Here is a 25,226-nt window from a genome sequence, read left to right on the forward strand (position 1 = left end):
ATGAATATTAGTTTCTCATAGTCTTTTTCTGCAAATAAAACTTGCCCTTAAGGACACCAAAAAAAAATTCACATCAACAACACACATGGTGTTCTTGCTAGGTTGTTCAGGAAGTCCTTTAGTCTCCACCAAAACTTCCATTTGTCAGCAGTCTGGAAAAACCCGAAGCCACAAGGGTAAAGTATATTGGCAACACCTGCAAATGGCCCACTCTGGACACCAAGCAGAAGTGTGGCAATTCACAGCCTGGCTACCTCTTAAGCAAGATGATGACTAAGGTTAAGATGCTGCTGAGGGAATTCCTGGTCAAGGTTAAACCAAGACTTTAGTGGGCCAGTCAGTAATGGGGAGGGCAGGCAGAAGGAGAAGTGTTTCAGAATGTGTAAACTGCATTTGCAGGGCATGACAGCAGTGCAGTGGGACTGAAGCTTGGACTGTCAATGCAGAGTCCTGGGATGGGTGTGGCAGTACAAGCAGGACCCGATTGTAGGTTCCTGAGAGGCCTTCTGCCGTCAATGACCCACTAGTGAAAGTCTGTGCCTTCGTGGGTGCTAGGAGTGGTTTAAGGTGGTCGTAAACAAAAGAACAAATGTCTCTGTATTAGTCCATTTTGTGTTGCTATAAGAAGACATCAGAGGTTGGGTAATTTATAAAGAGATTTAGTGGTCTCATGATTTTTGTGCCTGAAAGGCCCAAATATCATAGTCTAGTATCCTGGTAAAGACTCCCTGGCTGTATCACAACATGGTAGAGAAACAGAAAGGGAACCAGCTGGCAGTGTACAGAAAAAACTAAGGTATGGAGTGGCCTTGCTTTTTAATAACCCACTCTGGAGATACTAATCCAGTTCCATGGAGAGCCAGAACTCCTAAGAGACAGCATTAATCCATTCAAGAGGAAGAACACCCCCCCCCCACACCAGGCACCAGTGGCTCACATCTGTAATCCTAGTTTCTCAGGAGATAAAGATTGAGAAGATTGTGGTTTGAAACTAGCCTGACTTTGAAAGACCCTATCTCGAAAATAACCCACACAAAAACAGGGCTGGTGGAATGGCTCAAGTGGCAGATTGACCCTGAGTTCAAACCACAATACTGAAAAAAAAAAAAAAGAGGAAGAGGCCCCTTTGGCCTAAATACCTCCCACTAGGTCCTACCTTTTAAAGGCTCCTCCACCTTCCCACCCTGCCATACTCAGGACAAAGCCTCTAGCACAAGAACCTTTGGGGATATACTCAAATCATACCTAAACCATAGCAGTCCTATTCTCATTGGCCTTTTCATCTGTGAGAAGATAAACATCTATCAGTGAGTACCTTTGGAGAGATACCTGCTATGAGAAATGAGTCAGCAAAATTGAGATGTGGGAGGAGCAGGGTGGTTATTGTGGACAGGGTGGTTAGAGAAGACCTTTGTAAGGTGATATTTGAGCTAAGACCTAAGTTAGAACAAGAACCATAATCTGCATAAAAAGCAGACCCAGCCGAGGGAACATCCTGTACAGAACCCAAGGGTGAGATGGATTTGGTGTGCTGAGGGGTAAGGACAGCAGTGCAGGAGCAGAATGGGGAGGTGGTGTGAGACAGTCATAGATGCCATTCTGCAAACACAGGACTGCAACACATCCTGTCTCATTGTTTCTTTAAATCAAGTAAAATCTGAATCTGAATCCCATCCCACCCAATGTTGGCCAGAAGCAACCTTCTGTCCTCCATCTTGGCACTAACAGAATCCTGGCAGTTGGTCTAGGGGCCTTGGACAATGAGGGCTAGTGAGGCTACCAAAATCCCCAAATGAAAGCCCACAGAAAGAGGCAACTGTAGCTCAGAAGCTGCCACCCTGTGAGCCCTGGGTTGGTGCCAGAGCTTGGGCCTCTTCTAGGTAATGACTGGGGCATCTTGAGGTGCAGGCCATGGGGATAGGGCCTTTCCCTGGATTCTCACTCTCACCATCCCCTCACCGTCCCCTCCGCCTGCAGAATACTGGAGCAGGGAAGGCTTCTGGAAAACAAAAGGTTTTTGTTTTGCCGTTGCATTCCCATTGAGTACCTCAAACACTTGCTGTTTGCCGGGGTGGGAGTAGTAATCACCTGCACAGGTGTGTTAGAAAGACAGTGCTGGCTGCAGTGTGAGATAAGACAGGAGAGCAGGAGAATCATTTTTGCTGTGTGTTTTGATGGTGACTATGTCTAGCCTCAGCTCCTAGCAGTCAAATGAGGGAATTTCTGTCACTTTGACCAGAGGAAGTAAGGCAGCCTCCACTTTCTCAAGCTTCATTACATACAAGCCCCAGAAAATTAATTCTCATTTCCAAAGATGAACCTCAGGATTATTGCTTACTCCATGCTTTAAGCACTGACTTTAAAATAAAAAGAGCTGGTGGGAGCCTATAGTTCCCAGCTACCCTGGAAGCTGAGGCAGTAGGATCACTCAAGCCCAGGAATTCAACACTAGCCTGGGAACATAGTGAAACTATGTCTCAAAAAATAATAGTAAAAGTAAGTAAATAAAAGGGAAGTCAAAAGATCTTATAACAACAAATTTAATCATAGATCTTACTGGCTTTTCCTTGAGATTCATCAAGCAGGGCAACCTCCATTTTATAAAACATAAAGAGTTCCTGCTATGCAATGGCAGGACATGAGTTTTACATGTTAGGAAAAAGGAAAAATAGAAAACAACAAAAACCTGACTAGTTTGATTTGGGTACTTCTGGTTACGTTTTGTGAAGGTTAAAGCAGAGGGAACTTTTCTATTATGTTCAGTTAGATTGAAGTCTCCCAATTTCAAGAAAAATTAGTCTGTCTTGAGTCTTGGGATCTGCTTCCTTAAAGCTTGTTTGACTCAGTAGTATTTAGTGTGAGTAACTATTCTGGCCTAGCTGCTGGGGCAGGAGAATGGCCCAAACAATGATGCCCCATGATTTTTGGTTAACACGAGATAAAATGATTTTACTTTGTACTGGATAGGAAATATCTGAAACAACAAAGAACACTAATTTCTAAGACCCACCAGGTAATGAAGGTAAGTGGCTGGCTTACTGAACCCAGCAGCCTGATGGATGAATGAATAAAGATAGTATGGTTAGTACTGGTGGAACAGCTCAAGTGGTACAGGCTCCCTGGCAAAATGCAAGGCCCTGAGTTCAAACCCCAATACCACAAAAAAAAAAAAAAAAAAAGTGTGGCACATATACCTAATGGACTGTTATTTGGTCATAAAAGGAATTAAATACTGTCATTTGCAAGTATGGATGCACTTGGTGGATATTAAGTTAAATATGTCAGGCAAAAGAAGACAAGTGCCACATGTTCTCACTTACATGTGGAAAGGAAAAAGTTACCCTCAAAGCAGAGAGTAGGGTTTGGAGGCATGGCTTAAGCTGAACAGCGCATGCCCAGCAAGCATGAGGCCCTGAGTTCAAACTCCAATACCAAAATAAATAAATACATAAATAAAAGTAGTACCAGAAGCTGGGAAGGGTGAAAGGGGTTGGACAGACATAGCCCGTGTATACAGAGGTACATGTGGATGGAGAATAATTTCTAATGTTCCAAAGCACATCAGGATAACTAAGGTTAACAACAACTAATTGAGCATTTCAAATAGCTAGCAGAGAGGATTCTAAATGTTTTCAACACAAAGAAATAAGTGTCTGAGGTGACAGATACGCTAATTACCCTGATCTGATCATTATGCATCATACACATGTACTGAATAATCACACTGCACCCAACAAATATATAAAATTACTATGTGTAAATTAAAAATAAAACATATTAACTTAAAAAAAGACAGCCGGGTGGGGCAGGAGGTACCCTGTACTGTCAAGCTGCATAGGTCTTTGAGCTTCAGACAGGTGTGTCCTCCGACTCTGCATGTTAGCTTTATCTTCTTCCAATTCTCCTTCCACAAGACCAGCTTCTACTTCAGCAGAAGAACAACTTTCCTAACAAATGTTCTGTTTTCCCTGGAACTATACCTCCTGAATTCCTCAGCTGCACCTTCTCTTAAGTACTCAGCCACCCTCTTGCAACAACACCCCTTTCCAGGTTCCCCTGTACAATATAGCTGCCACTGTGTGGATTTTGCTACATCAGCGCAGCTCTGCCTCTCAATTCTAACAGTAATACTGGCCTGTGAGAAGGTTGTGGGAGAACTGGGAAAGTCATCTTCCTTCCTTGATCTTTTCAGGCCTCCTTCAAGTCACTATATCGGTCTTGTAAAGCTGGCCGATATCCTGAGGCACACAGAAGCAAAATGGTGGAGTATTGTTTCAAAGGCTCTCCCATAAATGAAACACCCAAGGAAGCTGAGAGCAAACTTCAAAGGTCCCCATTCCAAAAGAATCTGTGGGGACAGTCAGAGAGAAAAGGACTTGCTTCACTGATCCTTAAAATGGTAACTTCACTAGACAGGAATGTCAGTCTTATTTTGGTGGTCTATGCTGAAATTAACGAAACCATGACTCACATTCATTTCAATTTTTTTATTAAAATACTTTTTGTTTTTAGAGACAACTAAAGAAAAAATACAATTTTCTATATTGTAGATCATGTAAAATACAATAAACATAGACTCTTTGGAATGCAGAATAGATTTTAACATCTTCAAAGAAGCTTTCATAAAAATGAATTTTTAAAATGTGGCTAATTTATAATTACCTCATTATCCAGAACAGTTTTAGTTTGTTTCATTTTGATGTTATTCTGATTTATAGATATATTGTTCAAATATTCTAGTATCTTATCAATGTGTTTTCTGCAACTTTAGAAGTCATATTTTTACGTGAAGACCTCTCTTTTATAGCATCTCATGTAAAAAAAACCCACTAGATTTTACTTAATTATCATTTGATTTTGTACTATGATTATGAATACACTTAAAATAACAATTAATATTATGGGGGGAGAAAACAACAGAAAAACCTGCTAGCAAGCATGTCTTATTATAGGAAAGGACTTCCTAATTTAAAATCTAGTGGGTTGGTTTTTTTTGGTCTTCATTTATTTATTTATTTATTTTGTGGGGATTGAATCCAGGGCTTTGCACATGCTAGGCAAGGGCTTTACCACTGAATTACATCCCTATCCCTTAAAATCTGATGTTTTTTGATCTGATTATAATAAAGGAAACAACATAGTTTTTGATTAAAAAAGAAAAATGAATTTTTACCAAAGCTTCAATATAGCAGTGAATATGCCAGAATGGTAAAGAGGGTCCAAATTTTAGTGAGGCCATTGGCTTCTCAAATGTTGTACTTTCAACATTATTATAATGGAAAAACATTATTCAAAACCTTGAATGCACTGCAGAACTAGAAATAGAATCTTATAGGTGAACTTTTCTCAAGCCCTTGGTAGACCAGAAGAAATAAGCAAAATTTGAATGTAAAGACACTACCTCACTGGGGCTAATTTCTAGTGGGAGAACTAGAGATAAGAAAAATCACTTAAAATAATATGGTTAAGAAATTATCCACTAAGAAATGTAGCGGGCAAAAAAGAGATTGCATTTTAAAATTTAATAAGGAAGAGCTAAAAAAAAGATGAATGCTCTTTTAAAATGTTTGTTGTCATCTTAAGAAAACATGAAGCATGCGGCCAATGAACACAAAAGCATTCCTCCACTCATAGGTGTGAAATTACTTGAAAACTAGCAAAATTGAAATAAAGCAGCCTGTTGCAGATTTCTTTAAAACTTCTTCTCAAATTCAAGAGAACCCTCAGCTCTCTAGGTGCTAATGACGAAGGGTCTTAAAAGTATTTAAGGCACTTTAAACAGAGGCACCCTAGATAAAAGTAAGAAAGGATACCATAATGTCTAACTATCAAATATACCCATAAGCTAATTCTCAAAGTCTTAAAAGGCTAAGTATCTTGAATACTCATTAGAGTTATCTGAAAGAGCAGGAAAGGTGTCAAGGCTTTAAATTTTGTAATACTTAATCATAATATCACAAATAATCTTGTCACTAACGACTGTTCAAATAATGAATAATATAAAATGTATCCATCCAAGAGCACTATTTTTAGATACTAAAATATGTGACATATAGAGGTATTCCTAAAAAGTTACTTATAATTCAAATATGCACTAGAGAAATAAGCAACTCATAAAACTTAAGAGTCTGCAATATACTTATTTTTTGATTCATGCTTGAATATGAGGATTTTATTACTATGAAGTCCACACAGTATTTTAGCTTATCTTCTATTGAAACATCATATAAGACAACTAAATAATTCTGTAGTATATTTAGAGTGAACATCTTGAATAGAAATATTTTTCAATTTCAGAATCCTAGTCTTCCACAATACACTTGTTTTATAAGAACATTAGATCCAAATAGAACAGATCCAAGTGAAAGATTACAAAATAACAAAAATGAACATAAATATTTATTAAGTTAACCTCCATTATAGTTTCCAGCATTTTTATCCTCCCCTGCTCATTTCCTCAAATTTCCATAATTCCCCTTTCATCACATACCTACTGAGGAACCTGGTTCTGTCGTGCTAATACTTGGCTGATTCCTTCTCCCAACACAGCCTTGCTTTTACCTATGCTGATTCCCTACAAGAGGACAGCTCCTTCCTGGGTGCTCTCAGTGGAATCTGATTTGGCAGTCATTCCCAAGCCCCAGTGCTATTTAAGCTAGGACTTTAGCTGACGGAAATACTTTAACTCACTAAGTACCCTCACTATGTATTTATACAGTTTCAAAGGTGTACCCTGAAATTCTTGGCAGAGATGACTCTATTGGCTAGATCAGCACTTTAGATGGGGAATAGAAGAGACTAAGAAACTCTCTGTAAAGCACTGTCAGTATGTGTATTATAGTATAGATTCTACCATGTAAGAGGTTTTTTTTTTTCCCATGTGGGACAGAGATTTGAACTCAAGGCTTCATGCTTGCAAAGCAGGCACTCTACATCTTGAGCCATACCTCCAGACCATTTTGATCTTGTTATTTTGCAGATGGAGTCTGGCAAACTATTTGCCCACTGGCCTTGAACGGCAATCTTCCCAATCTCAGCCTCCCAAATAGCCAGGATTAAACGCAAGAGCTACCGGCACGTAACAGTTTTTGACTGCAAACCACAGTAAGTATTTACTTTCTAAAACCAATATAAAAAAAAGCCTGAAATTAAGTTTTTCATGGTAATTTTTATGTGAGTTGTCAGAGTGATATATCTGAATAACCTACTTATAAAACAGATGAATATTATAAGGCACATTGAAGAATGATGCACTCAGTGTCTTAGGAGTAGCAGTAAAAGAAAACACAGCTCAGGTTAATAGTCTTTTGCTAATACTTTCAAAACAGAAAGCTTTGGAACACCAGAAGAAAACAGCATAACAGCATCAGGCTTTCTTTAAAAATCTCAGATCTTTCCAGGAACATTTTGAACACCTGTTTCCCATATGACCAAAGCTATACATGGACCCAAAGGAAAAGACATTTTGCTCCTGGGAAATAAACTTAGCAAGAGCAGTTATAATCGTATAATTTAACATATTCCTGAATATATACTTTAAAGGTAACCTACTGCAAATTCTTTACATCTTCACAACTTGTTGGCATTCTTCTACAACCAAGTAGACTCACTGAGTAATTTATGTTTCTTTTTGATTAAATTGCTTTGGTTTACATTTCTTTTCCATCTTTAAAACATGCAGTTCATACATTTGACAGTTTTACTACCGTAGTCAATACATTCTGGACCAATGCACTCACAGCAGGCATTATGAAACCAGCGATATTTTGATGCTCCCATGGACTCACAGGATATTTTACATTGATGTATGGACATGCAGTCATCAAAATAAACCACTGTACACATGTGCTCTGAAAAATAAAAAATTAAGATTTTTCTCAATTTTTAGCACAAGAAAATGAAAACAAAATGTTTTGCTACACAACTGAATAATGCCAACCATTACTTGTGTTAGTTCTCTTATTGCTGGTCTGTACAGAACAAAGATGAGGTGTAAAAAAAAAGATCTTCATTTGTTAATTACATTGAGAGTTCTTCCACTTCAGATGAACAAAGCAAAGGGCTTTCTTAATGGCTGCTATCAAACTTCAGAATGTGACTTACAGACTATTGGGCTTTAAAATGATCTGTTAAACTATACAGCTGAGTATGTCTGATAGGCTTCCTATGAAGAGATAAATCTCTATTCAAAAAGAAGTCTGAAAAATACTGTTCTAAGGTTATACAGAGAATTTACAATAAAGTAAAACTACGGAGATTCCAAGATGGCGACTAGAGGGAGGAAGCAGAAAGCATGCCTCCTAAAGTGAAATCTTGCAGAGACACTGGAGACACACCTTGTAGGCAAGGCCACCGAGAAGAGGCAAAACTTTGACCCCTCCACACCTCCAACGTGCACAGAGAATCTTCACTTCACGTTAAATGGAGAAACCAGGAGGGCGCCCGGGCCGCCAGACGCCCGAGCCCAGACGGCTTGGGAAGACACGGACAAGCTTACGGTTGATTAGTACACTGTCTCTCCCTGTTTATGTCTTTGAAACTTTTTCTGTTTTTTGTTTTGTTTTTTTTTCTACTTGATTATTTGTTTTTCCCTTTTCTTTAACTTCTTTGCCTTGCATCCCCTCTTATCCTTCCATTCTAAATATCACTAGTGCTATTATTACAAGCCAGAAAATACTTAATTGCACACAGTACAGGGACAATAACAACAACAAGAGCAATGACAGGAAGACAAAAAATTGGGAAACCAGTTCCTCCATAGCAAAAAATTACTACAGGAACCAAAGAGAAATGAAGAAAACAGATACTCAGATCCAGACGCCAACAAAATGAAGATAAACTATGCCAAAGAACCCAACGAAGCCCACAAGAAAAATTTAAAAGAAGACATAATACAGGTACTCAGTGAGAATTTTATAGAGATGGTACTGGATATGGTCAACCAAAATGTACAGGAGACACTCAAGAAATTCCAAGACAACAAAAACAGAGAGTTTGAAAAAGCAAAAGAAGAAATAAAGGAAACCATAGAAGCACTGTATAAACACCAAAGTGAAACAGAGAACATGATTAATAAAGAGATAAATGAACTCAGGACAAAAAATAGACAACATTAAAGAGGAACGACCCAGGATATAGAAAACCTCAGAAAAAACAAAGAAACAGAATTGCAAAACAACGGAAGGCCAATCCAGCAGAATAGAACAAACAGAAGACAGAATCTCAGAACTCGAAGATGAAATGGTAAATTAAAGGAAAAACCATGAACTATTTATTAATTAAACAACTCAAGACCTGTGAAAAGAAAATGCAAGAACTCACCGACTCCATCAAAAGACCAAACTTGAGAATCATGGGCATCGAAAAAGGAGAAGAGGTGCAAGTAAAGGTAATGAGTAATATATTCAACAAAATAATGACAGAAAATTTCCCAAATCTAGAGAAAGATATTCATATACAGATACAAGAGGCCTCCAGAACACTAAACAGACCAGATCAAAATAGAACTGCCCCACGACATATCACCATTAAAAAAACAAGTTCAGAAACTAGAGAAAGAATATTGGAAGGCTGTAAGAGAGAAAAAACAAATAACATACAAAGGTAAACCCATCAAAATCACAGCAAACTTCTCAACAGAAACATTAAAAGCAAGAAGAGCTTGGGGTGAGATCTTCCCGGCACTGAATGAAAATAACTTCAACCATAGGATACTCTACCCAGCAAAACTATCAATCAAAATAGATGGAGCAATAAAAGTCTTCCATGATAAGCAGAAACTAAAACAGTATGTGACCACAAAGCCACCGCTACAAAAGATTCTTCAAGGGATTCTGCACACAGAAACTGAAACCCAACATAACCATGAAAGGGTAGGCAGCACCAAACTACAGGAAAAGAATAAGCAAGAAAGTAGAGAGTAACCTCAACTTGGGTACACAAATTCAAACCTTCAAACAACTAAGACAACTAAATGACAGTAATCACCACAGACCTATCAGTACTAACACTTAATGTTAATGGACTTAATTCCCCCATCAAAAGGCACCGTTTGACCAAATGGATTAAAAAGGAAGATCAAACAATTTGTTGTTTATAGGAGACCCATCTCACCGACAGAAATAAGCATAGGCTTAGGATGAAAGGCTGGAAGAAGATTTACCAAGCCAATGGCCCCCAAAAACAGGCAGGAGTAGCAATACTTACCTCTGACAAAGTAGACTTCAAACCTACATTGATCAAACGAGATAAAGAAGGACATTCCATACTAATAAAAGGGGAAACAGACCAAAAGGAAATAACAATTATCAACCTATACACACCCAATGTCAACGCACCCAACTTCATCAAACATACCCTGAAGGACCTAAAAGAATATATTAACTCCAACACAGTGGTTGTGGGAGACTTTAACACCCCATTATCATCAATAGATAGGTCATCCAAACAAAAAATCAATAAATAAATCCTAGATCTAAAATATACAACAGATCAAACGGACCTAGTTGATGTCTACAGAACATTTCATCCAACTTCTACACAATATACATTCTTCTCAGCAGCCCATGGAACCTACTCCAAAATAGATCATATCCTAGGGCACAAAGGAAGCCTCAGCAAATATAAGAAAATAGAAATTGTACCGTGTATACTATCTGATCACAATGCAATAAAACTAGAACTCACAACTAATGTAAAGACAAAAAACATGCAAACAGCTGGAAACTAAATAACTCACTACTTAATGAACAATGGGTCATTGATGAAATAAAAGAGGAAATTAAAAAGTTCCTGGAAGTCAGTGAAAATGAAAACACAACCTACCAGAACCTATGGCACACAGCAAAGGCAGTCCCTGAGAAGAAAGTTTATAGCCGTGAGTGCATATATTAAAAAGACTGAAAGATCCCAAATCAATGACCTAATGATACATCTCAAACTCCTAGAAAAACAAGAACAAGCAAATCCCAAAACAAATAGAAGGAGAGAAATAATAATGATAAGAGCTGAAATCAACGAAATAGAAACCAAAAAAGCCATACAAAGAATTAATGAAGCAAAAAGTTGGTTCTTTGAAAAAATAAACAAGATGGACAGACCCCCTGCAAACCTAACTAAATGAGGACAGCAAAAAACCCAAATTAGTAGAATCAGGAATGCAAAACGGGAGATAACAACAAACACCATTTAAGCCCAGGAAATCATCAGAGACTACTTTGAGAACCTATATTCAAATAAATTTGAAAATCTTAAAGAAACCGACAGATTTCTAGATACATATGATCATCCAAAACTGAAAAAAAAGGAAATTAATCACCTGAATAGCTCTATAACACAAAATGAAATTAAAGCAGCAATCAAGAATCTCCCTGAAAAGAAAAGTCCAGGACCTCATGGATTGTCTGCTGAATTCTATCAGACCTTTAAAGAAGAACTGATACCAACCCTCCTTAAACTGTTCCACGAGACAGAAAGGGAAGAAAACTGCCTAACACATTTTATGAAGCCAGTATTATACTTATCCCAAAACCAGGAGAAGACACCTCCTAAAAGGAGAACTATAGACCAATCTCCTTAATGAACACTGATACAAAAATCCTCAACAAAATAATGGCAAACCGAATTCAACCACACATCAAAAAGATTATTCACCACGACCAAGTAGGCTTCATCCCAGGGATGCAGGGGTGGTTCAACATACGAAAATCAATAAACGTAATAAACCACATTAACAGAAGCAAAGACAAACACCACTTGATCATCTCAATAGATGCAGAAAAAACCTTTTATAAGATCCAACACCATTTCATGATAAAAGCTCTAAGGAAAACAGGAATAGAAGGAAAGTACCTCAACATTATAAAAGCTGTATGACAAACCTACAGCCAGCATTATACTTAACAGAGAAAAACTGAAACCATTCCCTCTAAAATCAGGAACTAGACAAGGATGCCCACTATCTCCACTCCTATTCAACATAGTACTGGAATTCCTAGCCACAGCAATTAGGCAAGAAGGAATAAAAGGAATACAAATAGGTAAAGAAACTGTCAAAATATCCCTATTTGCACATGACATGATCCTACTACTTAAAGACCCAAAAAACTCTACTCAGAAGCTTCTAGACATCATCAATAGCTACAGCAAGGTAGCAGGACATAAAATCAACATAGAAAAATCATTAGCATTTCTATACACTAATAATGAACAAACTGAAAAAAAAAATATGAAAACAATTCCATTTACAATAGCCTCAAACAAAATCAAATACCTAGGTACAAACCTAACAAAAGATGTGAACGACTTCTACAAGGAAAACTATAAACTTCTGAAGAAAGAGATCAAGGAAGACTATAGAAGTGGAGAGATCTCCCATGCTCGTGGATTGGTAGAATCAACATAGTAAAAATGTCTATACTCCCAAAAGTAATCTACATGTTTAATGCAATTCCCATCCAAATTCCAATGACATTCATTAAAGAGATTGAAAAATCTACCATTAAATTTATATGGAAACACAAGAGGCCACGAATAGCCAAGGCAATACTCAGTCAAAAGAACAATGCTGGAGGTATCACGATACCTGATTTCAAAGATATTACAAAGCAGTAACAATAAAAACAGCATGGTACTGGGACAAAAACAGACATGAAGACCAGTGGAAAAGAATAGAGGACCCACATATGAAGCCACACAATTATAACCAACTTGTCTTTAACAAAGGCGCTAAAAATATACAGTGGAGAAAAAGCAGCCTCTTCAACAAAAACTGCTGGGAAAACTGGTTAGCAGTCTGCAAAAAATTGAAACTAGATCCGTGTTTATCACCCTATACCAATATTCACTTAAAATGGATCAAGGATCTTAATATCAGACCCCAAACTCTGAAGTTGATACAGGAAAGAGTAGGAAATACTCTGGAGTTAGTAGGCATAGGTAAGAACTTTCTCAATGGAACCCCAGCAGCACAACAACTAAGAGATAGCATAGATAAATGGGACTTCATAAAACTAAAAAGCTTCTGCTCATCAAAAGAAATGGTCTCTAAACTGAAGAGAACACCCACAGAGTGGGAGAAAATATTGGCCAGCTACACATCAGACAAAGGACTGATAACCAGAATATACAGGGAACTTAAAAAACTAAATTCTCCCAAAACTAATAAACCAATAAAGAAATAGGCAAGTGAACTAAACAGAACTTTCTCAAAAGAAGAAATTCAAATGACCAAAAACACATGAAAAAATGCTCACCATCTCTAGCAATAAAGGAAATGCAAATTAAAACCACATTAAGATTCCAGCTCACCCCTGTTAGACTAGCCATCATAAGCAACACCACCAACAGGTGTTGGCGAGGATGCGGGGAAAAAGAAACCCTCTTACACTGTTGGTGGGAATGTAAACTAGTACAACCACTCTGGAAAAAAATTTGGAGGCTACTTAAAAAGCTAAACATTGGTCTACCATTTGATCCTGCAATACCACTCTTGGGGATATACCCAAAAGACTGTGACACAGATTACTCCAGAGGCACCTGCACACCCATGTTTATTGCAGTACTATTTCCAACAGCCAAGTTATGGAAACAGCCAAGATGCCCCACTACTGACGAATGGATCAAGAAAATGTGGTATTTATACACAATGGAATTTTATGCAGCCATGAAGAAGAACGAAATGTTATCATTTGCTGGTAAATGGATGGAATTGGAGAACATCATTCTGAGTGAGTTTAGCCTGGCCCAAAAGACCAAAAATGGTATGTTCTCACTCATATGCGGACATTAGATCAAGGGCAAACACAACATGGGGATTGGACTTTGAGCACATGATAAAAGCGAGAGCACACAAGGGAGGTGTGAGGATAGGTAACACCTAAAATATTAGCTAGCATTTGTTGCCCTCAATGCAGAGAAACTAAAGCAGATACCTTAAAAGCAACTGAGGCCAATAGGAGAAGGGGACCAGGAACTAGAGAAAAGGTTAGATCAAAAAGAATTAACCTAGAAGGTAACACCCACGCACAGGAAATCAATGTGAGTCAATGCCCTGTATAGCTATCCTTATCTCAACTAGCAAAACCCCTTGTTCCTTCCTATTATTGCTTATACTCTCTCTTCAACAAAATTAGAGATAAGGGCAGAACAGTTTCTGCTGGGTATTGAGGGGGTGGGGTGTAAGGGAGGGAGCGAAGTGGGTGGTAAGGGAGGGGGTGGGGGCATGGGGGAGAAATGACCCAAGCATTGTATGCGCATATGAATAAAAAAATTAAATAAATAAATAAATAAATAAATAATAAATTGTAAATGGCTTAAAAATAAATCAATAAAGTAGAATTACTTAGGTAATTCAAATGATGCAGTGTTTAGCAATACACATTAGTCATTAAATCATACTAATAACGAGGCAGGTTGTTGTGGTTCGCAGCTTTAACCCTTGCAACTAGGGAGGCAATGACAGGAGGATCAAGGTTTGAAGGCAGCCAAGCCAAAAAAGTTATCAAGATGCTATCTCAAAGAACAAACCAGGTATGTTAGTATACACCTTTAATCCTAGCTTCGTGGGAGGTGTAGGTAGGATGGTGGTGGTCTGAGGTCAGCCTATGCAAAAATCACAAAACCGTACTTGAAAAATAAAGCAAAAAGGGTTTGAGATGTAGCTCAAGTAGTTACAGCACCTGGTCAACCAGCACAGGCCCTGAGTTCAAACCCCAATACTTCCGAAAAAATATTAGTAATGATTTTTAGCTCTACTTTCCAACAAGACAATCACTTTTGACTGGATTGACTGTTTCCATTTTCAGTTCTCCTGGTGGTTAATCCCATAGAACTACCAAGCTAGGAGTGTAAGGTACACGAAATAAACAAAGGGCAATAGAAACCATTAACAGAGGCTACATGATCAAAGGCTCAGTTATCTTTTACAGAGCCACTTACAGAACTGTTATCACCTAAGATCTGAATAGTAAGAAGGCGTAATAGAAAAAACTGGATTTGTGCTAGAAAGAAGAATGAAAAGCAAAGCTCTGAGGCAACAGAAGAGGAATGTCCAAAAAGGTAGGTATGGTTTACATGGGGACAAGGGGGAGCCAAGCCCAATTCAGGGAAATGCAGGACCATCACTGGGAACCTAAGATGGACTTGGTTAAAAGAGGAAACACAGGGTTGGTATAGTAGCACATTCCTGTAATTCCAGTATTCATGAGGTTGAGGTAGGAGGATCCCAAGTTTGGGACCAGCCTGGGCTACACAGTGAAACCTTGTCTCAAAAAAAAAGAAAAGGCCAGCTGTGGTGGTACATACCTGTAATCCCAGCTACTTCAGAAGCAGAAAAAGGAGCCCTGGCAAAGCTAGCCCAAAACCTAAAAAACAAACTAAAACAACAACAAAAAGAAACCTAAGAGGTAGCATAGCACCAGACGACATAAACCAGAGCAACTGACAGTGAACAGGAAGTGAACATGTTCAAATTTCCAAGTGACTGGAACCTACTAAATTCATTTCATCTGTTTATTCAACACCTACTTATCAACACCTAACATGGGTTAGCTATTATGGACTCAGAGAGTAATCAGAGAACTGGGAACTGAGTAGAAAAAAGTAGACCTATCTGTTAAAAACAGAACCACAAATGCCAGGAGGAAGAGAAGGAAGTAGCTGAGTATTTGGAGGAAGAGGCACTTAGGAAAGGTGTCATGGAGAGAACCTTTAGCTGTTTGGAAGGACACATGGGTTTTCAAGAATTAGTTTCTTGCTAATACTTTCATTAACTTAAGAAACTTTGAGAAAAATTTATAAATTATTAAATATTTATGATTTCATTACATTTTAATAATAGGGAAATGATAGCACATTTTATTATTATTTTGTTCCACATATTTCTGATGTTTTCAAAGACCTAGAATTTGTTTTATAAAGTACTTTGGCCTAAGTACTAAGTGATTAGGAGGATGGAAGTTCAAGGCCAGCTGGGTAAAAAGTCACGAGACCCCATTTGAAACAATGGCTGGGGATGCTGACAGTAGCCAGTCATCCATGGCTAAATGCGGAAGCACAAACAGGAGGATCCTAGGCCAGGCCAGCCTGAGCATGAAGTGAGACCCCCGTCTCAAAAATAACCAACCCAAAAGGTACTGGCAGAGAGGCTCAAGTGGTAGCCCCTACCTAGCAAGCACTGGGCCCTAAGCTCAACCCCTAGTACCACCAATAAATAAATAAGTAAGTAAGCAAGCAAGCAAATAAATGAAATAAGAATTCTTCCCTGTCCCCAAGCTACCGGAAATTGAACCCAAGGCTTCACTTGAGCTATGCCCCACTACCCCAGAAAATAAAACTTCTTACTGTCATTTAACAAAAGCTGTTTTGCTTTTACTATTAACATCCAAAGTTCTATTATAGGTAGGAATGTCACTCTACCACTTGAGACACACCTCCAGTCCTTGTATAGGTAGGATTGTAATGAAGGGCACAACAAATAGCCAAATAAAGAGTACAAATTCTGCTATTTCTACGTAATTCTCCTCATGCTTTAAGACATAGCTGCAATTTTCCTAGTTGTCTTATTTTTTCTATAATAAATTGTGTGGTACCTTTTACTAGATCATATCAAAGACTTTACAAAGCTTACATGCCCTTTACATTCCAAAATCATAGTATGATTTATCCTCATTAGTAAAAGAGCTCAGATTTATGTAAGTCATTCCCTTTGTGACCAACAGCACCCATTTGCAGAGAGCTGGTAGGGAATAGTTTATAAATGGAAATGGGATGCCTGCAATACAAACTTGCTCATAAAAAACTATCATCTTCAGCACCAATGCTACTATAAAAGCTTGACTTCATCACAGGACACTGTAACTGTTACCCGATGGTGAGCAATGCTGTATTAGGTAAACAGCATAGACACCATCTTATTAAAAAACAAAAACAAAAACAAAAACAAAAAAAAACACCAAAAAGTAGTTAACGCCTAACATAAATAAATAACAGAATTAGGAACAATTACCTGTTTTTCCTACACTGTCTCTTATCACCAGGAGTACAGAGCAATCTAGATAATATGTCGAGATGCCTCATCATCTACTCAGGGATCCAGATTATAGAAATCTAGAATCTACCTCAGACTATACAAATTCAAAAACCAAAAAGCTGCTCCAAAAGATAATCCAATGCAGCTTTCATAAATCATAACAACAGAACACACAAGGGGAAAAATAGGAAGACTCAACTTGGCAGGTACCTTTGTCACTGGAATAAGGTGCATGAACATTATTGCTAGGAACAGATACATTTTGGTGGTGTGGCTGGTTCACAGTTTCTAAAAATGAAACCAGATTCTCATGATGTGTAAGTTCTTCTGCAACAGGGAAGGAAACGATGTTCCAGTTCAACTGGGTATCTCCTTCCGTGAGTGCCCGGAAGAGGGATGGGATGGGCTCATGCAGCTCCTCTACTGTGCTCTTGGAAGTGGGAGGTGTGTCGCTGTAATTTCGAGGGTTACACATACCTGGGAGAGAAAAAGAGAGTAAATTTATTTTTTTCACTGACAGAAACATCTTAGACTTCTGTTAGTTACTCCCCTGCAAACAAAGGTCCACATATTAAAATTGTGTGACTTCTAATATATGGAGATTACTTTCCTACCCTTTTTTAATCCCAAGAGAACCTAGAAGTAATGGCACCCACCCAAGTAGCTATGAGAAACTGGGTACCCAGATCTTGTATTCTGAATACCTATGCTTCACTAACAGTCACTAGAACTCTTTGAAGAAAAAGTGATTCCAGAGCTGGGGTAGTACAAATATGCTGTGAATCAGGAACATTTTTTGGTGTCAGAAAAGTAAAGAAGTGCTCAATGAATGAAACACACAAGAGGCAATCTGAAGGGACTCCCACTGACTAAATCAATAGTTTGAGCATTAAAGTAGTTAACAGTGAGTTACTACCTAGAGAATAAACAGGATTCAGTGAGTCCTTGTATAAATAAATGAACAAATGTAAGTGAAGGGAAAGCTCTTCTGTACCAAGTAATTAAATGTAGAAGGATGAAACAGAAAATCATCACCTGTCACCATCACAGAGGTGTTTGATCAAACGGGGATTGTCAATGGATGTTAATGCATCCATTTGATGAGGAATGTATTGGTGTTATCCTGGAAAACTCTCCATAAAGTACTATGAGTTACAAAGAGGTTAATGCTGACGTGATGTAAAGAAATCTTGCACAAATCAATATAATCAGAAGATCAAGGGTAACATCACTAGTGGTGGAACAGGTGGATGCTGTATGTCACCTGATGCAAGCATCTAGTGTCATTTCAATGATGGTGTTCCCTAGAATGTGTGACTTAAGTTTGGTCATGGTGAGCATCTGATAGGCAGAGACTGAGATCCACCCTACACAATATTCTAAAACTGCCAAAGAAAAGACTAAGGAAAATTTTCAATTGAATGAGTTTGAAGAGACACAACAACTAAACCCATCACATATTCCGAGATACGATCTTGGTTGAACCACAAAGTAACAAGAGAAACAAGATAATTGGTGAAATTTGAATGGGGTTTGCAGTTTCTGTGGCAATATTGTCCGAATGTTGGCTTCCTGGTTTGGAGGGGTGTATAGTATTTTATAGAAAAATGTCTGTATTGCTGGAAATGCAGACTGGAGTATTTAGTAGTGATGAGACATCAATGGTAAAGCTTGTGTTTTAAAATTTTTTTAAAGTGTATGTGTACATACACAGAGAGAGAGGGAAGAATACTGAGCAATGGAACAAATGTGATAAAAAATAATAATTGGGGAACCTTGGTGAGTGAATACAGGAGTCATTTTACCATTCTGGCAAAATTTCTACATATCTGAAATTATTTCAAAATGAATTTTTTTTAAAAATAATTTTTAAAGGAGAAAACTGGTGTCAGTGATTATACAAAACTTCAGGAGTTTTGCTATGAAGGAAAGAACTGAGATAATATTCAATCAGCCCCAGTGGTCCCAGCTGGCACTTCATGGAACAGAGAGAAGCCACCTCAGCTTCTCTCTCCAAATGCAGATTTTGTGAGGTAAATTATTGTGCTAATAAACCACTATGCTTTGAGATAGGTTGTTCAGAAGGAATAGGAACTGGAACAGAGCTCTCTGCGTTTCCTTTTGTTAACACTGTAGTTTTAAAAGTTAAATCATGTTACATTTTTGTTTCATTATCTATTGGGTATAAATGGAGATGATTCATGTCTTACCCTGAATTAAAAGTTTGAAAAGTTAAACCAAATTTATAAATTCCAAATTTTATAAATTCAGAGAGGATAAAAATAATCTTGTTTTCCACATTTTGTTAAGGGAATATGACAAGAGATGACAAGGATAAACTGCATGCCTTTCACAATTTTTTAAAAACACCTGAACTTTAATAACTTAGTCTAACATGGATTAAATGATCAGATCTGACCTCTTAATTCATAAATGAGGAAACAGGACCAGGTAAGTTAATAACTTGTCCAACATTATTACATAATTGAGGATTAGAGTCAAGATTGTGATTCAGCCTCCTGTCTTCATGTCCACTGTTCTTTGTAATAACCACATGCTATAAGCAATTTTTTAAGTGGCATTAAAAAGTACATAATGCTTAGAATGGTTCTAATACAGAAATATTCATGATGGATCTTCTGCCAGGTTCTGTGATGATGAAAATTGGCAACCAGAGATGAAAAGGAGTAAACAACTGAGTCCAAAGGTTAGAAGAGCTAAATTCAACATCTACTTAAGACTTCAAAGGAACATTAATATTTATTATTGGGAAATTCATTAGATTAAAACAACTCTTTAGGGGCTGGGAGAGTGGTTCAGGTGGTGCCTGGCTAACAAGCATGAGACTGTGGGTACCATTAGAAAAAAAAGAAAGAAAGAAAAGAAACCTCACCAACTTTTTGGAATTTTGTGCATTTAACAAACTTAGGCCAGAAATTTATAATTTAAATCCTAAAACGTTACATTAAAACTAGACATGAAGTAAATGCTTCCTAGGTTATATTTTCCATATTATAAAATTTGTCTTCTTTTTTATTGGGCGGGGGGAGAGTTGGGATTTGACTATAATACCTTACCATTGTGCTTTGCCACTTGAGCTATACCTCCATCCCTCTTTGCTTTTAGGTTATTATCTTTTTAAAGGATAGCATCTCATGTTTTTGCCCAGAACAAGTCGGGATCTCTTCCTACTTCCAGCCTCCCACATAGTTGAGATTACAGACACTGATACACTCAGCTCATTGACTGAGATAGGGTCTTGCTAACTTTTTGCCTGGATTAGTTCCAACCACGATTCTCCCCTGATCTTTGCCTCCAAAATAGCTGGGATTATAGAGCTGAGCCATAGTGCCCGGCCACATCTTCTCTTTTTATTAGGATTATATCCATCAGACACAACAGTCTTAGGCATTCTGATTTTAACCCTTCATTCCCTGCCTTAAGCTCCCTTCAAATTCTGCATTCTGGGTTGGAGGTGTGGCTCAAGTGGTAGTTCATGCCTAGTAAGCATGAAGCCCTGAGTGCAAATCCCAAGTCAGCCCCCAATTTTTTTCTGCATTGTTTGAAGCACAGTGAACTATGAAATCTGATTCTCTAATGATGTGTAGGAGTTTTCCTACTCAGGAAAAGAAACCTTTTTAAAACTTCTGGAAAACTTTTTTTTTTTGGTGGTACTGGGGTTTGAACTCAAGGCTTCACACTTGTTAGGCAGGTATTTTATCACTTGACCCATGTTTCAGGCCTTCTGGAAAATTCTAGTTATCCACCTTCATTGTGAACAATGGATCAATTTACGGTGGAAGTCATCAGCCACTTGAGATGTAAGTCCAATTATTAAATGCTTTCCAGAAGCATCTTGTCATAGCTCTGAAGTTTATCATTACTAGAGTTTTTCTCTAACTACAGAAATTGTTTTTGGAGCTTTCTTTTCATTTCATGGTTATTTTCTTGAAATATTTTGTTGCTTTTTTGCATTCTTTCACTACACAGAAATTTAAATACAAATGGCAATAATTAGAAGACAAACATTTCAAATTCTACCTGAAACAATTTTAGATACTACTTATTTTAGCAAGTCAAAACTCACCCCCATTATCCTCTTGATCTAGAACTACAGAATACAAAGAATTTTTCTAGGCAGGTGCCCTACCACTTGAGTCACACCCCCAGCCCTAAATACAAAGAATATTTCTGCTGTAATTGATCAATGCTTAATTCTTTCACATATCCCACTGCTGTTACCATATATTTGAAAACAAGGGTTTACTTGACAAAACCGTATTTTAGGGTAGAAATTAAGATTAAGGGGAAAAATGATCACTTTCTTTGATGAATGTGCATGGATGAAAAACAATACATAAAGGAGAGCAGGGACCCTATGGGGGCAAGAGTGAGGTACTGGAGCCCTTAATAATCTGTGATTTACTAAAAGTAAAGTCCTCCCTTGTGAACAAGATATAGAACATACCCATCCCTGCTCCCCATTCTTCCTATTCTTAAGCAGGGACAAAACATTCACAAGGTGCAGGGTGACACTACGGCGCATACAAGGACAAACACCCGCAGATCTGGACAGACACACATACATAGAAATATGTTTTAATTTTTTACAATGTGGTCTTTCTATGTTGCCTAGGCTGCCCTGGAACTGGTGATCATCTTGCCTAAGCCTACCAAGTGCTGGGGTTAGTCTGTGTGTGTGTGTGAGAGAGAGAGAGAGAGTGTTTGAACTCAGGCCTTCCCTCTGGCAAAGCAAATGCTTTACTGTTCAAGTTACACCTCCAGTCCATTCTACTCTGGTTATTTTGAAGATGGGATCTCGCAAGCTATTTTGAACCACTATCCTCCTCATCTCAGATTCCCAAGTACCTACAATTATAGGTGTGAGCCACCTATAGGACTGGTTGCTGGTTTGTATCTTACACAGAAAAAGCTTCTTAAACCATGAGGCTTCCTAAAAAATAAAAAAAAAAGCCATCCTCACAGCTAGTGAAAAATTTTTAGACCCTAGCCAATTCTAGCAACCAGAAAAGCATCTGTTCCTCCCTCTGATCAGGGATAAAAACTGATCTCTCTCTTCTGTCAATTCTGTCCTTTACAAACCTTTCCCATCTCCCTTCCTAAAGCCCCTACTCCACTTCTTGAGAAAAAGCCTCCACTTAAGTTCTTCCAGAGAGTTTATCTCAGCCATTCCATTTTGCTACTGCTGGGATGAAAGTTCATTGGGTCCTGTATCACAATGGTAACAAGTAGTCAGAAAGAGCTTAAAACCAAAAGCAGCAGTCCTTTCTATTCCTCCTACCCCAATGCAACTCCTCAGACACAGCCACTTTAGAAGTCTGATAATAAGTTTTTCTGGTAGCTATCTACAAGAATTTAAATAAAAATGATGTAGCAGCAAAACCATCTTTAGACAGCATCTACAAACCTTTTTATATGAAAGATGATGTTCATCTATACTAACACTATTTCTATTTCTACCATATTTCTAAAAATTACAGCAGTCTAACTCTGCAATTTTTTCTTTTGTAATTTTAAATATACTTAAATCTCTAATTTATTCACCATTTTTAATTCCCTGATTTGCAGATAAGAGTTCTGGGACCCTTCCTGTTTTCACCACCCAACTTTTAACTTCTATATTTCTAAGAATGCTTAACCTGTTTTTGCTAAAAAGCTCTGACTCCTTATTTGGACCCATGAATTAACTAAGAACAGGAAAAAAGCTAGGTATCCCTTTTGCATGTGTTTGTCTAAGCCATTCACCTTACAGTCACTTTGGAATCCAGTAAGGACAGAATTCCTGTCCATACTGCTGGAATGTCGAGAAACACTGAAACAATACAAACATGGTTACCTCCAACAAGAGAGCCAGAGAAAAACAACAGGCACAGCTGCTCAATCCCAATGACCTTCCTGCTAATGTCCAGCACCTCCCCCATCCTCCTTCCCAATGATCTTACCTAATGCCCATCCCCCTCCAACCTCTTTTCCCACCACAGGATGGTTAAAATCCCCAGCCTGTAAGAAAGGCATGCTCTCGCCACTCTCAGAGTGTTACTCTGATGGTGGAGGGTCCCTCTCAGGTCTCCTCTCCCTAATAAAGACCTGCTACTTATGAAGGTTGCAGATTCTTTCTCAGTATGTCTATCTTTTCAGCTTCTTCACTTCCTTTCACTTACCATGTTTACAAGTGATAGAGTAATAAGGTCGCCACTTTGAGAATCAGCAGCCATTTTATCCTCAGGCCTCACTTCTTTGTCTCGTTGACTGCTGGCTTGTGCCACCATGACCAGAGACTCCCGTGCATTCCTCAAGCTCCCTCTTCTATAAAAGCCACACCTAGCCCAGAGTCAGCACTGTACCATCTTTCCCCAGCCAGCCTGGCAGTTTGAGCCTACCATTAAACTTTGTTCTTGGACGTGAGACTTTTATTTGCAAGCTTTCTTTGAAAGCGGCATTTTTCCTAACATTCTGGTGCCATGACTCAGATCAGGTGTGCTCCTTGCAATGACCTTGCTCTCCTGCAGCACCACCCCACCCCCGCATCCTGCTCTCTCTCACAACTCTCATTCCCTTTCTCCGGATCTGAGCTGCTTTGTCAGGACCCCTGATCCTAGAAGATGCCCACACTGCTCACAGGGAATTTCCTTCACCCCAGCGTGCCTCCAATTGCCATCTACCACCGGTCAATCCTCCCTCAAGGTCCTCTCTCGGTGAGTCCTCCTCAAACACAGAGCTGTGATCTCACTTTCTCATTTCCTCTAGAGCTAGGTCTCAGCTTGCTCTCATCCCTGGGGACTGGGTCCCCTAAGACTGTGGAACCCAGTGACGGAGACGTCCCTCTACTCTCCCCTGAGGAACCGATATCTTGGGGACACCCGCCATATCTCTCCTCAGGTCAGTTCTCACCATGGAGATTGGACTGTCACAAATTCCCTCAGACTCCCCATCGGGATGTCTCCTGGGCAACCTTGGGACCCTTCACCTCACGCCTGATCTTAAGCCCTGAAAAGTCATTTTTCTCTGTAATCAAGCCTGGCCCCAATATCCACTCGACAATGCCTCCAAATGGCCACTTAATGGCACTTTCAATCCCAATATTTTAAGAGATTTATACAATTTCTGTGAGCACACTGGTAAATGGAAGGAAATAGTCTACATCCAATCTTTTTCCTATCTCCACACCAAACCCTCCCTCTGTACTTCCTGTTCCCCTGCGCAGGTTCTATTAGCCTATAAGCCATCCTCTAAATCAACTAAATCCTCTCCCGAACCTCCTCCCTCCCCATGTAAGCAGACTTCTTGAGCTGCTTGCCCTGCCTGTCTCTTCCTATCTTCCTGAGGGACTTTCCCATTATGGTGTCAAGCCAGCCACTCCTTGCCAACTCTGGCCTCCCGGTGATTCCAGCTCTAGGGGAGCTCAAGCTCCCTCCCTGTGGGCTGAGACCAAGCCTGGGGTTTATTCGGGTATGCCTCATGCTACGTTGGGGGAGTCCTGATTGATTGTGACATCTGACAACTGCTTCTCTTTTCCCCCTGTCTAATGTCACTTCTGCCTGAGACAGTGACCAGAGAGTGGAGGTTTCATGTTGCTGAAAATGTTCCAGTACCAGTCAATGGGAGCAACCTAGAGGCACAGGTGATCACTAATCCCTCAGGTGTGTGTCATGCCTCCAGGTTCTTCCTTCCCCTCCCTTACCTAAGAAGTCAGGCACCTTTTCTGCTCCCTCCATGGTCTCAGTGCGTGTCCTTTGTCTCTGTCAGCCTTCCCCTCCCTGGGCTTACTAGGACCCTGGCCTCCCATGAAAAGCTTGTAGCATGGTACCTTATGACTTAAGTTATTCCCACTACTTTGTCATCCCCCTCAGTCTAAAGCAACTTTAAATTAACCACTAGGCACCAGCGAGGCAAAAGCACTTACAAAAAAACTGAGACTGCCACACTTGCCCTAACTCCACCCCCACAAGAGGAGGAGGGAAAACAAACAGGCACACTTGTGCACACAGATGATGGCCCCTGGGCACAGCAGGAACGCCTGCCATAGCTAAGAAAATCCATGCAGAGGACCCAGTACATCCAGGGCCACCAGCAGCACATGGCGGTGGCCGCGGCCTGCCACCATTTCCCCTAGAATAAATGCATGCAGAGTACATAGGAAGGGGGGAGGGGCAACAGGCCGAGGATTATGTCTAGG

General features: G+C 39.1%; 1 protein-coding gene across 1 annotated transcript in view; it reads right to left on the bottom strand.

Moving 5' to 3' along the window:
- Positions 1-4,472: 4,472 nt before the first annotated feature.
- Positions 4,473-25,226, bottom strand: part of Twsg1 (twisted gastrulation BMP signaling modulator 1) — a 72,508-nt gene continuing 51,754 nt past the window's right edge. Inside the window, exons 4-5 of the mRNA XM_074070424.1 lie at positions 17,240-17,506; positions 4,473-7,850 (exon numbers count right to left, since the gene is read on the bottom strand). Of these exons, the coding sequence (XP_073926525.1) occupies positions 7,669-7,850; positions 17,240-17,506 (449 nt within the window). The 3' untranslated portion in view covers positions 4,473-7,668. The remainder of the gene's footprint in view (positions 7,851-17,239; positions 17,507-25,226) is intronic.

The sequence above is a fragment of the Castor canadensis genome, chromosome 4 (assembly GCF_047511655.1).
Source record: "Castor canadensis chromosome 4, mCasCan1.hap1v2, whole genome shotgun sequence".
In the NCBI taxonomy this organism is placed as follows: domain Eukaryota; kingdom Metazoa; phylum Chordata; class Mammalia; order Rodentia; family Castoridae; genus Castor; species Castor canadensis.